Below are 15742 nucleotides of genomic sequence, written 5' to 3'. Positions count from 1 at the left end.
AGACAGATACCAATTATGCAAACGTGTAAAACCCTATTAAATGATGTCCTCCAAAACACATTTACTTGTGAAGAAGCCTGACTGTAGCTTTTTTAGCATTTACCCAGGAACAAGCAACCATAGCTATTTGTTGGGCTATTTAGAAGAAAAACAAAGGCAAGGAGGAAATGTTTAGCTTAACCATTTTTGCTTGAAGTATTAAGAAGCAAATTCAAAAGGACTGATTGCCTAATCTGTTGTTGTTGTTGTTGTTTTGTTGTTGTTAGTAGTAGTAGTGGTGGTACTAGTAGTAATTCCACATGGGTTGAAGAAATAGTGTCAAGATGCGAGTTCAAAGATCCAGGCTAATCAGGCATAAAATCTTTATATAAATCACTTCCCCACGACAAAAGATTTATTTTATTGGGCTTTGTTTAAACTGGTGTTAATTGACTACTGGTTTACTCAGATTAGACATCCTTTTCATAAATGTGTCTCTAAACACTTCACAAGCCCCTCTTGTTTATTATGAATTCTCAAGAGCCCTACTATTTCCGATTGACTTTTCAAGTGTCCTACGATGATTCACATTGCAAACATTTCACAGCAGCAGATATTTCACACCGACCAACTGGATTGAGTCTTGTACTAAAACACCACTTCCCTAATCATTCTACCAGTTTTCTGCTCTGTATTGAATTATAGCTTGCCTTCCAAGTGATGAGCTTCAGTTGAGAATGGCTCCGTCATAGCAGCTCATTTTTGTCCCCCAACTCCATTATTTGCTCTGGCTAATAACCTGGAATTCTGACCATCTTAAATATCAAGAGCCAAAGGTGCCAAGATATAGATCTTTTATTTTACATTTTTAAAAATATATCCTCTACAGTACAAACAAGTTCATCGTTTGCTATGACGTTATATAGATAGCATGCGTCTACATGGTGGAATGTAGAGTTACTCGCTGTGCTCCATTAAAATATATCAGAATTAAAAGGCGCTACAAGAGCGTTTCCTGCTTGGCAAGGGTTGGACTCGATGGCCCTTGTGGTCTCTTCCAACTCTATGATTCTATGATTCTAGCAGTCAGAATTTTATGCCTAGGTCCCCTTCTAGTGAGAGGGCAGCTCTCACACACAAACATGCTGCAGGAGGAGACCACATGTGCAGGAGACTGTTGTCAAGAGGGAACTGCCTGTAACCTATTGCGTGTTTACAGTGGGAAACCTGATCTGAAGTACCGTATTTTTCGCTCTATAACACGTACCCGACCATAACACGCACGTAGTTTTTAGAGGAGGAAAATCCGTAGGCATGCCACCCGTAGGCATTCCCTCCATAACACGCACAGACATTTCCCCTTACTTTCTAGGAGGAAAAAAGTGAGTGTTATGGTGCAAAAAATACGGTACCTGGTGCTGCAGTTATGGAGTCCCCTCTGCACCCCCCCCCGACCATCTGTTTGTTGTGGTACCGCAAGTCATTTTGCTGTTAAAGTAGAACACCAATGGTATCCCTGGTGATATCCAAACAATACATTTAAAGCACATGGCCTTCTCCAAAGAAACCTGGGAACCAGAGTTTACCATTCACGGAGCCAATTCCCAGCACCTGTAACCAACTACAGTTCTCTGGGGCAATCGTGTGCTTTAAAAGTGTGCTGTATCTATAGTGTGGCTTTATTTATTTTGTTTTATTGCCTATATATATACCATCTTTTCTCCTAGGCGCTCCAGAGTGGGGGGCGTAGTTCTCCTCCTCCCCGTTTTATCCTCACACAACAACTCTGTGAGGCAGGTTAGGCTGGGAGTGAGTGTCTGGTCCAAGGTCACCCAGTGAGCTACATGACTGTGTGGGGATTTGAACCCTAGTCTCCCAGGTGCTAATCAGACCTACAAGTAACAAGCCATTATCCCACACTGAATGGGACTCCCTGTTTACTCCAGGGAAAGAGAAGTTCTGGGTGGGAACAGAGGTGGGAGGAAAATGAGCAGGAAAGGAAAGAGAAAGATAGCTGGGAGAGAAGGGGGACTGAAAGCAACCAGTGTGTACAATGTTGTGTGGCTGCAGCAAAACAACAGTAACTATGTACTATTCTCCCTTGTGCCCAGGCCAAGAATTACATGCTTGTCTCTTTCACAAATAATAATAATAATAATTTTTATTTATACCCCACCCTCCCCGGCCAAAACCGGGCTCAGAGCGGCTAACATCAAATATATAACATATTACCATAAAATCAACTGATCAATCAAAATACATCCTAAAATCAAATCAGAATCAAAGTGAAATCTAATCAGATGGCAACCCGCAAATTAGGGATGGGGACCTTAAATGCTCACCAGGTCTAACTGTTTATACTGATCTTATATGAGCCTGTGAGAAAAGTTGGGGGGCCACTTTCATGCAAGTTCTTATCAGGAGAGAGGGGGGTACCAACCAGTATTGCCTTCTCTTTCTCTCACTTCCTCAGACACCCTAACCTGTTGATTTGCCGCCTCCCTCCCAATCTGCCACCAAATTCAGGTTGCTGCCTCAGAAAGTTGGCTCTGTTTGCAAGGAAGGGAAAGGCCTTTCCAGAGCACTGCACCAATCTAGGAGAAAGGGGTGAAAAATCTTATTTTTTAAAGGCAAAATAAAGTGTAAAAATAAGTGTAAGCTGTGGGCAAGCAGAAAAAAATAACCTCTCAGTCACTAGTACTTGTAAATTCATTACCATATTTACACTGGCAAGTTTTTTAGTTTGGAGGAGATTTCTATCTTGTTGCTTTTATTAATTTTTTAGCTTTGTCAGGAGCTTGTAAATGACCTGGGATCCATTATCCCAGGCAAAGAGTTGCTTTTCTCTGGGGTAATAATGCACCATGGAGTGACTTGTCTGGCGTTTGGGGAAAGGAAGCGTTGGGATTTCATAAGGATTGATGGCATCTAAGGTGTCATAAATGCACTCGATGCGAGATGTACCTCCCCCTGGTGAATTGTACACTACGTACAGGGCGCCGCACATCATAAAAGCCGCTTCGGCATTCTGGCTTTTGCAGGATGTGTCCCAGGTATATTCCACGGCCATGGTTTCATAGTTGATTTTAGAAATGACCAGCTTTCTACCAGGATCTGGCTCTGTGTGGATTGCCCACAATCCCAGTTCATCCACAGCTAGGTCTATCTTAGTGGAAGGAAGAAGATCGTAGGCGAAGGTTTCTCCTGCTCCTGACAGCAGCAGCCGGCCAGTGACATTTCTTTTCTGAATGTCAAACTTAATTATCTCATTTAAGGAGCCAAATTTGTGATAAAACAGAAAACCGTCATATATAACATGGCCTGTCCCTTGCCAGGGAAAAGGCAGGTTAACTCTGCGAGCTGACTGTTTCTCACCACTTTCAGTAAAAGCCCGGATATTTGCAAACTCCATTACAATTTTGTTCTTTACCCCAGTTAAGAAATAGATCTTTTGGGGGTTCTTGATGGGGTCCTTCAGCCATGAGCCCTGTGTGTCTCCAGACTTCTTTACAATCTTCAGGGATTTGAAGCCTGCAATCATGTGGTTACAACCTTTGAAAGGGGGGGGGAGGGAGGTAAATACAAAAAGAAGCATCAACACATATGCCGTAAATTCTCTGCTTTAGCATTTGAATATTTTCCCCATCCGGCATAATTCAGGAAAGTGTAAATTGTTTCCTGTACCATCACACGTCACAATTGGTCTACATTCTGTCAAAGAAAACAACGAAATGGAACAGTGAATAGATTATCAAAATTGACCTATCTCTATCCCGTCTGATACACCCCAAGCCAGAATTGCCTTAGTAGACTTCCAGAAAAGCATCCGCAGATATGATGTATTCTATGGTGTATTGTGCTGTTATAGTCTCCTGTTTCTTCACAGCCAGTTGCTTGCTTATTTATTTGATTTCTGAATTGCCCTCCCTCCCAAAAGATCCCAGGGTGATAAAGCAGAGCAACAAAATACAGCCAATAAATAAAACTCATGTAAACAGCCATAAATATCTGTACAATATCATAACCATTTAAATGCAATAACCATTTCCAGCTGTTGGGCATCAAAACAAGTAGCCTCGATTTATAAAAGCCCGGGTACTCACATCTGTCTTTAACTGACAACTGATAGGAGCCAACTCCGTGGGGCCATGTGGGCTTCACCCCCCACAATAAAATATTTGAGGGGGCCGGGCTCCTGCAAGGTTGCTGGGCATTGCCATTCAAATTGTGTGTGGGTGCACCGTGTCATGTGATTACATGGGGTGGGGCTTACCTGGGTCCCCACAATATTTCATTCAAGTTGGCACTCCTGACTGACATCTAAATATAAACAGGCAAGGAGACAAACATGGCTCCAGGGGAGAATCTTCCAAAGTTGGGGTGCCACTATTAAAAAGGCCCTGTAATCTCCACAGAGTGAATCCTAGCAGGAACCATGAGCAAAACTCCTTGCCCTCGAAGAATTTTAGGGATAGGAGTGGCTGGTATTGGACACATCAGAGATCAGCAACTGGATGCCCCCAAACCAAAGTCAATTTCACCGAGTACCACCTGGACCTCCTAGTTGTCAAATCAATTTAGCAGCAAACAAAGTCTATGGAAGAGGATGTAGCAGTCACTACAGGGACTAGGGTGGAGCTCTTCACACTTCCCCATTCTACAGCATGGTTTTCCCATTCGACTACTTGCTGACCAGATGTCCTTAACATCTGCATCTCTTTTCCTTGAAATTATACCTGTCCTCTGAAATCAGGCAGATGCTTCCCCCGTGTTTAGAGTAATTGAAAAAGAACCATTTTAAGTCCAAAAGACAGATATGGTTTGTTATGGATAGTCCACATGCACCAGACTTTGCTCTAGTTTTAGATGAAAGAGAAATTAACTTTTGGGTTATTCTGAAGTAACTTTCAGTCTCTCCTCACGCTGGCATTCCACCTGTTTTTGTTAATAGAATCCCCATAAGCCACAATACTCTTTTGGTACATTGGTTTGTTTGCATTTAGACTAGCAGAGAGGAAAGCCACATGAGGCAGGCAGGCCATTATCTACTTAGACTGGGAGTTATTCTCCTGGCAGGAGTTCTGCTACCTGATTTCCTTCTTAAAAGAAATGAAAACAAAACTGGAGACACTATAAGCTGATTCTGGAAGCTTCTGCGTGCAAAAGCCAGCCAAGCATACATTCAGCAACACTCATACATTCACCACAGTATAATTACCAAAACACCACATGAGACACCTTCAGGCATTGCAGGTAAGGGAAAGTAAACATGGGGTTGGGCACGGGCAAGGGCACTAACTTCACCCCCCCCATTGCTGTTCTGATCACCTTCTAAGTTAAAGAAGGACAAAAGTCTGAAACAGGGAGCCTCCTATTCGCATGGAGGCTCCTCACATGATGAAAGACCTTGGTTCTGAAATGCTGGGGGGTTAGTATGTCCCTCCACATACTTTCTCTACCCAAACAGCGGCCTCTGATGAGGGCTAAGAAAAACTGATTTGAACCAGCCCTTAGTTCTGTCCCGATATTGGAACATTCCTGAAGAAGTCCTGTATACTTCGTCATGAGGGCAATCCTCCCCAGCTACAGTGCTACCTTGGTTCTCAAACACCAAAAACCCGGAAGTAAGTGTTCCAGTTTTCTAATGTTTTTTGGAAGCCAAACATCTAGTGTGATTGTCAGCTATTGTTTCCCGGGTGACTGCACCAATCAGAAGCTGTGCCTTGGTTTTCAAACATTTTGGAAGTCAAACAGAACGGATTAAGTTTGGTGCTTTTGTTTTTGCTATTTATTTTGCGTTTTTGTCACTGTGGAACCCAGTTCAGCTACTGATTGTGTGAATGCAGAAATGGATAAAAGACGCCCCCCCCCATCCAATGACTAACATCAGTGCAGGTAAGAAAAAATAATAATTTTAATTTTTATCTTCTACAATATTGTCTTATTTATTTTATAGCACAGTACATTGCTTTCATTTTATGGATCAATGGTCTCCTTAGATAGTAAAATTCATGTTAAATTGCTGTTTTAGGGGTTGTTTTTAAAAGTCAGGAATGGATTAATCCCTTTTGCATTACTTTCTATGGGAAAGCACACCTTGGTTTTGGAACGCTTTGGTTTTGGAACAGACTTTCGGAACGGAGTAAGTTTGAGAACCAAGGTACCACTGTAAATCCGCAGTAGGGGGCTGCACAGCTCTTTCTGGGGCACAATCCAGCCAAACAGAGTAAACAAGCCCTTTAGGTAGGAAGCTGCAGCAGAAAACATTACAGAACAGGCTTATGAAACTATCTCTGTAGTACTATCACTTTCCTCTTCGGGAGCCTACTCCAAATTAATTGAAACAAGTGGATATATTTCCATTCCCTTTGGGGGAGTTTGTAGTCTTGGATGCCCATAGCTATTGCTTATGTATACAGTTGGGGGATAACTAACAGCCCTGAAAGCCTTTCAGTACTGGGGAGCCCTGAATCATGTCAGACTAAAATGAGACTTTTGTGCTTTATTTGAAAGAAGGACAAATAGTACTTCTAGCCACTGAAATGAAGATCAGTGATGTCCACAACTTCAGTTTGGTCAGCCTTGCACTGGAAACATTCACAATAGATAGTGCTCCATATCACAGCCAGCCTGCATCAAAACCAATAACAAGGAAATGATTCTTTTGTGCTTGCAAAGTACCTCCCACATCTGTCCCACTTGCTTAAGAGTTGGGGACAGTTGTGGTTCTCACTAAAATCAATTGGAAATCCAGTCATTACTGATTTGTCCCATTGATTTATAGCAGAGCTAGGGTCAAATATCTTTAGTCTGAATCCAATCCAGTAACTGAAAAAAGGAAAGGTAACAAACCAAGAGTTTCCTGAATTGAAAATATAAATTTATAGACCGTGTCAAAACGGTGACAATTAGGCATAGGCTGAACAAAGAATAGTTATTGCAGCAAAAATTAAATTAGATCAAGACAGATTGCCCACATTTTAACAACGTCTGCTGCAAGAAAACCACAACAGATTTTAAGGCGGATCAGCCAAAGGTGGAAGACCTCCATTATGACCTTCGGTTAGATATATGGATAATATAGAAAATATTGGTAGTTTTGAATGTTTTGTGCATTAACTGTTTAGAAAGGGATATTCACAGAGCAGCAAAGGGCTTGCATAGCTTGTAATGTTTATGTGAATATCCGAAAGCACACTGTGGAAGAACAAGTCATTTTTCTTCCCTAGCTTAGTGATAAGTAATTTCCCAAGAGCAATCTTCTTATAATGCCACCGTTTTTGTATGTTTTCCTGTACTACAAAAGTAATGTAACAAGTATATGAACAGGAGGTACAAGAATATTCTTGTGTGTGTTTGTGTGCAATCATGCAATGAAGAGAGAAAAAAAGAGAGCAATAATATTGTCCTCCTAGGACTAAGTACCCATTGCTTTTGAAACTCAAATTACAAATTATTGTTATTTGGTGTGCATGCCATGCTTGAATCTAATAACCAGTGCAACGACTGATCACCCCAAATTGAAAACTGTGAAGAAGTCCAAGGTGTATGGATTATATTTCAGTATTTCCGAACCCAGAAACATTCCTCTGGGGTGATTTGAGAAGGAATAAAGACTTTCACTAAATCTTGATGTGCTCTTCTTAACTTCTGTATTTATTTATTGCAGTTTGCAGCTAACCGTGCAAACCTATAAACAAATACTTGGGAACAAGTCCTATGGAACCCATTGGGACATACTTCTGGGTAGCCTGGTATAAAACGGTGCTGTAAGTTACTCACGTTCTTGCGTGATCTTGACACTGAACAGCAGGAAATAATGAGACACATGGGGGGGGGAATCATTTGCAGATGGAAGCCATCTCCATCTCTTTACAATCCCTCCCTGTTTATATATGTGGGTTGTATTCAGAGTAATACTAATGGGAAAGATCCATCATCTCAAGGATTTATTCTTGTGCAACAGAATGTTCTCCCCCTCTCTGCCTTCACCCAAATCTGTTCTGGTGATTGACCCAACCCTCCACAGTAGATCTGGGGGTGATGGGGGCACATCAGGGGAGAGGAAAGGGGGAAAGTTCACCTGCACAGTTATTTAGATGAATACCGTCCTGTGCCAATTATGTTGATGTTAAAGCAGAACGGGGGGACCTGTTGTCCTCCAGATGTTCGACTTTGACTTCCATCAGTCCCGGACAGCACGGCCAATGGTCAATGATGATGGGAACTGGAGTCCAGCAACTCCATCTCTGCTTTGCAACATAAAACCATGAAACACAAATTCTTACTCTTCTATTTCATGGTTTGATGCTGCAAACAGGGATGGGAATTGGTGTGTTACCATAATGTTTTCATCAGGCTGATCCGCTTTCAATTCAACAGGATACTGTATGTATACACTGAAAGATTCACACCATGAGAACTGAGCTGAAATACTGATACATTGACTAAAGTGGGCATGTGGTACCTATAGCCCTCCCAGAGGTTGTTGGGCTACAAATCCCATCCTCCTTGACCATTGCCCAACCTGCCCGGGGCTGATGGGAATTGGAGTCCAACAACATCTGGAGAGCCACAGGTTCACTATCCCTGGTCTAAAAGGATAATTTTAAAAAGTTGTAGCTAAACTGTTCTTACTTGCATTGAGCATGAGCTTGACTTTCTGTTTCGACTCCTCTTGTTCCATTAATTGCTGCTCCACCAGGTCCTCGTCGACTTCCACGCAGGTGTCGGGGGACTCCTTTGCCGATTCAAAATAGTCAATTTCCCTTTGCGCTCTTTCCACTCTTGTTAGCAAATGGTCAACATCATTTTTAAGATCTGTCTTCAAAACGTTGAGTCCTTCCAGGCGCGACATCATCCTCTTGGAAAACTCTCGGAATTCCTGGACATAATCTGCAATATCTTGATTGCATTTGTTTAACCTGTTCTTTAGTTAGAACACAGACAGGGGCATTTATAGACAGAGAACTAGTTTAATGGTTTTCCTAAATAGGCTCTACATTTAGAATAACCTTCCTTTTCTCCATTTCAGACGAATTAACTATGTCTCCTGTTTCTGCGACATGTTACTGAATGTCTGTTGCCAGAAATTATTGGGATCAAACTCTGAGAATGAATCCGTATGCATGGTGCCAGGTTCCTTATTCGTTTATTCTATCTGAAAAGCTTTCTTTGTAATGTTGCAATCTGTTTTCAAATGTCTTTTTTTTATAAAAAAATTCTAAACCTTACAAAAGCAAAGCAAAGACAACAACAACCACCAGAACAAAGAACAAAAGGGGGGGAAATTCGAAAATAAGCCAAATTCTGAGTAATACAGATTTACATGGCCTTGAATCTTATTTACACCAATAATTTATGAAGAGATGTAGTTTTTCTAGAAAGAGGTCACCAAGTTGTCTGCTTTCTCTGATTCTTACCATATTTATTAGCTTTACCCTATAAACAGCGTTCCAGATTTTAATTATCCGGTCCCTTATAGATGGTCTGTTCCATCCTTATAGAGCTGGTTCCTAAGCTTATGGAGCCAGCAATGATCTGCTTTCCATGACAGAGCAGGCACTTGCATTTTCCTCCTACCATGCACATAACCTATGCTATTTTTCTAGAAAAAGAGGAGGAAGCATGTGAACTGATCCTTTGCATAGAACACCCATGCCACACGTGGTGTTTTGAATGCAGTGGAGAGTAACAGAAACAGTCCATGCAGTCCTTTACCATGGGGGAAGGATGAGACAGTGGAGGTGGATCGACACAGATATAAAAAACACTGTGAAAATACTTTTTTAAAAAAACACGTTTAAAATATATATGGAATTAGCTGCAAGCTTATCTGCACCATCTAGTGTCACATTTGTATAATGCACTTAAAACACAAAACGTTATATTTACAGCTGTATAGTCCTGGGTCAATCGTGGGCTTAAAGGTAAAGGCACCCTTGACCGTTAGGTCAGTCGTGGATGACTCTGGAGTTGCATGCTCATCTCGCTCTATAGGCCGAGGGAGCCGGCGTTTGTCCGCAGACAGCTCCCGGGTCATGTGGTCAGCATGACTAAGTCGCTTCTGGCAAACCAGAGCAGGGCACGGAAACACCATTTACCTTCCCGCCAGAGCAATACCTATTTATCTACTTGCACTTTGATGTGCTTTTGAACTGCTAGGTGGGCAGGAGCTGGGACTGAACAACGGGCGCTCACCCCGTCGCGGGGATTCAAACCGCCAACCTTCTGATCGGCAAGCCCTAGGCTCTGTGGTTTAGACCACAGCGCCACCCGTGTCCCCAATCGTGGGCTTGCTCATATGGAAAACAACACTCTGATATGTTAAAAACACATGCAGAGATGCCCCTAGGAACAAGGAAGGCTGAGAAGGGGCACAGTACAAATTTATATTTTGGAATAATGCAGAAAAGTGGGGTGAGGTCATATTCCCACCCTCTCCACCAGGAAATCTGCAGACGGCTTGTCAGGAGAACCCCACTGAGAAACTACTCTAAAGTTAATATTCTTTTATGAGAAGGTCACCGGTGAAACCACCAAAAACAACTTCCTTGATTTGGTAAGCTGCATTCCATTACTTTATTGTCCCTCTTGTTTGTGTTGCTCAGCATTCCATTTCTCTTCTGGCTTAACTAAGAGATTTTTCTAAAATTAATTTTAGCATTGAAGCACGCAGTATGGCCCTTGGAGGGTGGTAGTGGAAGTGGACGTCTCAAGTCAGAATTCCCAGAGGTCAGGTTCTGGCATCTTATCTCTCACGCCACCAGCATTGTTTTCTACGTGAATCCTGGCAGACTGAGGGTGAGTTCACATCGATGCCTTAGAACTTGTTTCCTCAACAAGAGCTTCCCATTGCAAATGGCAGACAAGGGTTGTAATTCTGCTTGGGACCATGGCAGGGACAAAGTTTTAAAGTCCTTCCCTGCCACCATGTTCCTGATGGCTCAGTCCTGCTGTAGTGGTTACTAAACAAGAAACAACCATGTGAGGTAAAACTGGTCAGTTTGGTCCTAAGTTGAAGCGTAATGAGGCCCAAAAGGACAGAAACTTTTTTTTTTTTTTAAGGAGCTGGGTGTGCAATCCAATACACACTTACCTGGGAGTAAACTCCATTACAAAAAGTGGAATTTGCTTCTGAGTAGACATGTCTAGGCATGCACTATGGAACAGTTGGAAACTGGACATTTTAGGAGTGTTGTTTTGGTGCAAGGTAAATGTACTGAATGAAAAAAGAGGTAGAAAACTTATTCTTATATAAGCAACATGTATGCCCAATGAAAAAAACACAACCCACCTAATTCTTTGGCAGAATCGTAATTCTTTTTCCCCCCTCATAAAAGAATACAGTGGTACAGTGGGTTAAGTACTTAATTCATTCCGGAGGTCCTTTCTTAACCTGAAACTGTTCTTAACCTGAAGCACCACTTTAGCTAATGGGGCCTCCTGCTGCCACCGCGCTGCCAGAGCACAATTTCTGTTCTCATCCTGAGGCAAAGTTCTTAACCCAAGGTAATATTTCTGGGTTAGCGGAGTCTGTAACCTGAAGCGCATGTAACCTGAAGCTTATGTAACCTGAGGTACCACTGTATTCTAAAAAGTTCAGCCTCTATTTTCTCCAGAAAACATAGCAGTATCACTGCTGGTAACTATGGTGGACTTTTGGGTGTATAAATGCACTTTTCCTGTTCTTTATGGATTTTCCCTATTCAAATATACATCAGCACAAATATATCCTTCCTGCCTCCAGGGTTCCATCAATCCCTAAGACTGGATTTGCCTCAAACACATAGCTTTTTCACATACTAATAGAGCAAACGCAGGATTGCTACCAAGTATAAACTTAACAGGGAGTAAAAACCAAGTCCTGGCTTCAGGATTAGTATACCTATATGGTACACTATATTATGATATATATATATATTTGCAAACATGTGTTTGTCATATGTACACTTAAAAATGGGGGGGCATTTACAAAAAGTTTGAGAACAGCTGAGTGCAAAATTTCACCACAACCTACTGATTCCCCCCCCCCCCGGAGGCATTAAAAATAGTAGCTGTGCTGGCGGAAGACACCAGTGAGGCCCCTGCTGATCCAGATGTTGCACAGCTGGAGGGGATGGAGCCAAAGAAAAGAGTCCGCTGAGTACAGTTACTCAGAGCTCCAGCTTTGCAAATCCTCCAAAGCCAGCTTCCCCTTCTTTCCTTGACTGGAGCTATTGTGTGAGAGAAGGGAAGGCAAAGACCCTTTTTCCTACCTGCCTGTCTTGAAAAATAGAAGTACTGTATGGAGATTGCAAATACGTGAGCTTGCATATTTGACTCAGATGTGTAACATCACAAATGACTGGAGTAACTGCAAATTCATGGAAGAAGCAAGATCAGAAACACACTCTGCCACCCACCACTCCTACCCTATAAATCAGGCACAGGGAACCTCAGATCTGGGGGGCAAGTTCTAGGTGCCCTCCCCATCCTACTGGATATCATTAACTCTTGGGAAAACATATTTCTCATGCCTGGGACACCAAACAGCAGTATATGAGGAACTGTGGGTGAGAGAGACCTCCTTTCTTGGAGTAATATCCACAGCCTGGTAAGTGGTTAGTAGTGAAAGGGGGTGGGAGGATGCAGGTTTGAGGACTGTCTGAGTGATGGGCAGAGCTAGGGGCAGGGAGTAGTGGAATTCTTCATCAGATTGGATTGAAATCTGAGCCAGGGAAGAATTAAGGGTTTGTAATTCTCACTTCCTATTTGAGGTGAGTATTATAAACCCCTGGCTCTGTGAGTCAGGACAAAGCAGTCTCATTGACATCTCTATAGCTATCACCTTCCAGCCTGGTTCTAATCTTGGCGTGACTGTCTGAGGAGATAATAGGCAGCAAGCCATGACAATTGATCACACAATGATTGATTATAGCAGTTATTCAGCCGTATCAAGTGACAGCTGTAGTAATCACACATAATCTTGGCTTCACCCTGCTTGCTTCTTCACTGCCTCTTACTTGTCTGTCCTCTAACTTATCTCCATTAATCACTGCCATTTCCTGACTTTGCTCCCTTTGCTGTGCCCATCTACCTCAGATTGTAAGCCCTTTGAGAAGAGATGGTGCAGAATTGCCAGCTTTGTTGTTGTTGAAGCATTCCTGTGCTGCTATTGACCTGGCCTGAAGATGAAACGATGCTAAAAACCTTCACGTCAAGGATTTGTGAAAGTTAATGGACTCCTGCTAAGTAAAACATGGGTCCTTCTTGTGCACAATAGCTAGCCTGCACCTTTTCTCAAGAAATGTCAACATCACCTCAAAATTTCAAACATTCTCACTCATAATGGGAAAGAGAACAGCAGGCATTGATTTTTAAAGCAAGCATTGATTTTTTGGGTGGCTTACTCCTAGGCAAGTATACATAGAACTGCAATCCTAGGCACACTTACATGGGAGTAAGCCCCAGTGGATATTATTATTATTATTACCCAAATATAGAATTGCATTGCTAATTAGTACAATACATAGTTAACAGCGGACTCCTGTTCTACTAACCCACATGCAGTGTTGAAACAATTATAACTTCTTAAAGCTTGTTACCAGAGCTTTCTTTCAGCAAGAACTTGCTGAAACTCAGTTCCAGCACCTCTTAGGTGGCTGGCATTGCCTTTCTAAGAGAACAAGGGAGGTATTTATGGTGAATTCCGGCACCTCTTTTTCTAGAAAAATAGCACTGCTTGTTACATTGACTGAATGCATAAGATTCATAATGCTACAGGAGGAGTTCCCAACCTTTGTCAACAAGGAGGTGTATGAGGGTACCATGGTGCCCACAGTGATCATGTTGGGGACCCAACTGCTAGAGTAAAAAAGTGTGTTTTCAAGATCCAGGAGTTTTCATTTGCCCTCTTAGCATTGTGAAAATGGATGCAATGAATCTCTTTAGCTTAACCAGAACACCTATGTAGTAAAGGTCAGAAATTGAGATATTGGAAGTCCTGTTTGAAGAGTAGATGGCTCCTTGTGGCATTCAAATTTCATACACTGTCAAATGGATCCCCCCCCCCAAAGAGTGAAAATATCCCAGATCCCATCCTGCCCTTGTTCAGCACACTGTAAACCTTTGCTTGCTTTCCAATGAAAAATCAACTAACTTAAAAGTGTTTTAACTCTAGCTGGATTGCACCCATTCCAAGCAAACATGTTTACTTGCTAATAAAATCAACAGGAACAAGTTTCATAAACAACCTTGCATTTGGGCTGTTCCTTATACCTTCACTGTGCATAATCAAAGCTACAGTTATAAAAAGGAGCTCATTTTAAAAGGAAAGCAATTTATTTCCCCAGCACACATCCACTTTACACAGAAAATCAAATCATTTTTCAGATATCACTGATATAGCCACATACCTCTATTGAGAGAATTCGGCGGTCCATGTAGTGCACCAATCCAGCATCTTGCATTACATATTGTGCTTCTCCCGCAATACTTGTAAAGAATGAAACTAATAAGAATCTGAGCTGTATGGCTGCCATTGTTGCATTAAACCTTCAAACACCCTAAACACTGACGCTACAGGCTTCCGTTGAATTTCTGCCCAGCACTGTGCTGTGTGCAAGCAAAAACAAAACTTAACAACTGTGTGATTTAAAATGGCTGTTTAGGCTCCCACAGTCTCTCATTAACACAATAAAGTTCTGCAAAGCTCTAAGCTACATAAGTTTGTTTCTAGGAGTGCTTTCCAGCTCGTGATCTTTTGATTGGGTCCAGATGTTCAAAACTGAGCTGTGCAGCGCATGTAGGCTAGCAGTATTGAGCCAAAGCTATTATTCTTCAGCTGCTTCCAGACTGTCACTGTTTTGATAGGTATGATTCAAGTGGATTTCATGCTCTTGTGCAACAAGGCCACTTCCCCTCTCACCCTCCACAAAATACCATGCAATTTTTGAGGTAAGAAAAATGTCAGACAAATACTGTTACCTAGGGTTGCCATATTTAAAAGAGTGAAAATGCGAACACAAAAGTTTTTTTCCGGCAAAGTTTTTGAGCTATATCCGGACACTGTTTCGGTATGTCTGGGAAATTCTGGACATATTCCAGCCCTAATGTTACCACCCCAATCTCTGCCTGGAGGTAGCGAGAGATTCTAGCTTCTTGGCACTTAACCAGGGAAAATGAGGCACAATGGAGGTTAGTGTCCTTACCAAATATGCCTTATTTACACATATTTACAACCTAACGCCTTCAACAGAAGGGGTGCAGAGCATTGTACCCCAAGTGTGTCTCTTGTCACACCCAGCACCGTTTTTCTAGAAAAAGAGGTGCTGGAACTCACCATAAACACCTCCCTCTTTCTCTTAGAATGACAATAGCACCTACCTGAGAGGTGCCAGAACTGAGTTCCCTTGAGTTCCCCCTGAAAAAAGTCCTGGTCACACCCCTCATAGCTTCATAGGTTGTCCAGAAACCAGCCATGCTCCCCAGTCTCTTGGTACAGCTTTTCCCAGCCAGGGCTCATAGAGTTCTGTCCCTCTTCTTGCAGAGAGTCTGATGTTCTGCTGATGGCTTACCATTATCAAAAAATCCAGGCCATTACCAGCCTTCTGTTTCTTCAGTGACCACCTCCAGTGAGCCTTTCTGAGGCTAGCCTGATGAGGAAGCTAACTGGCATTATTTCCAGTCCTTGCTAAATTCCTGAATGTAGACGTTTGCTCAAATTCTAACCCTTCACTGAACGTAGAGGTTATAGGGGGTCTGCACCCTCAAAAACTTATCA

General features: G+C 42.3%; 1 protein-coding gene across 1 annotated transcript; it reads right to left on the bottom strand.

Annotated features, from left to right (window-relative positions):
- Positions 1-2125: 2125 nt before the first annotated feature.
- On the bottom strand, positions 2126-14760 carry OLFML1 (olfactomedin like 1). The gene is made up of 3 exons (XM_082202637.1): positions 14376-14760; positions 8617-8908; positions 2126-3531 (listed from the first exon to the last, which is right to left on the bottom strand). The coding sequence occupies exons 1-3, from the start codon at positions 14499-14501 to the stop codon at positions 2753-2755; spliced, it is 1197 nt and encodes a 398-aa protein (XP_082058763.1). The 5' UTR covers positions 14502-14760; the 3' UTR covers positions 2126-2752.
- Between the last annotated feature and the right edge of the window lie 982 nt (positions 14761-15742).

The sequence above is a fragment of the Podarcis vaucheri genome, assembly GCF_965113315.1.
Source record: "Podarcis vaucheri genome assembly, chromosome: 1".
Lineage (NCBI taxonomy): Eukaryota > Metazoa > Chordata > Lepidosauria > Squamata > Lacertidae > Podarcis > Podarcis vaucheri.
The sequence above is the reverse complement of the archived record's forward strand: the minus strand, read 5'-3'. Positions and strand labels throughout refer to the sequence as shown.

What these genes read in the sequence shown, in the direction of transcription:
- OLFML1 (XM_082202637.1), bottom strand. Translation starts at nt 14,501, where the DNA reads ATGGCAGCCATACAGCTCAGATTCTTATTAGTTTCATTCTTTACAAGT. An exon ending in GCCGAATTCTCTCAATAGAG is followed by an intron (nt 8,909 to 14,375) that starts GTATGTGGCTAT and finishes TTCTAACTAAAG; the next exon opens with AACAGGTTAAACAAATGCAA. An exon ending in CAAGCTCATGCTCAATGCAA is followed by an intron (nt 3,532 to 8,616) that starts GTAAGAACAGTT and finishes CCCCTTTCAAAG; the next exon opens with GTTGTAACCACATGATTGCA.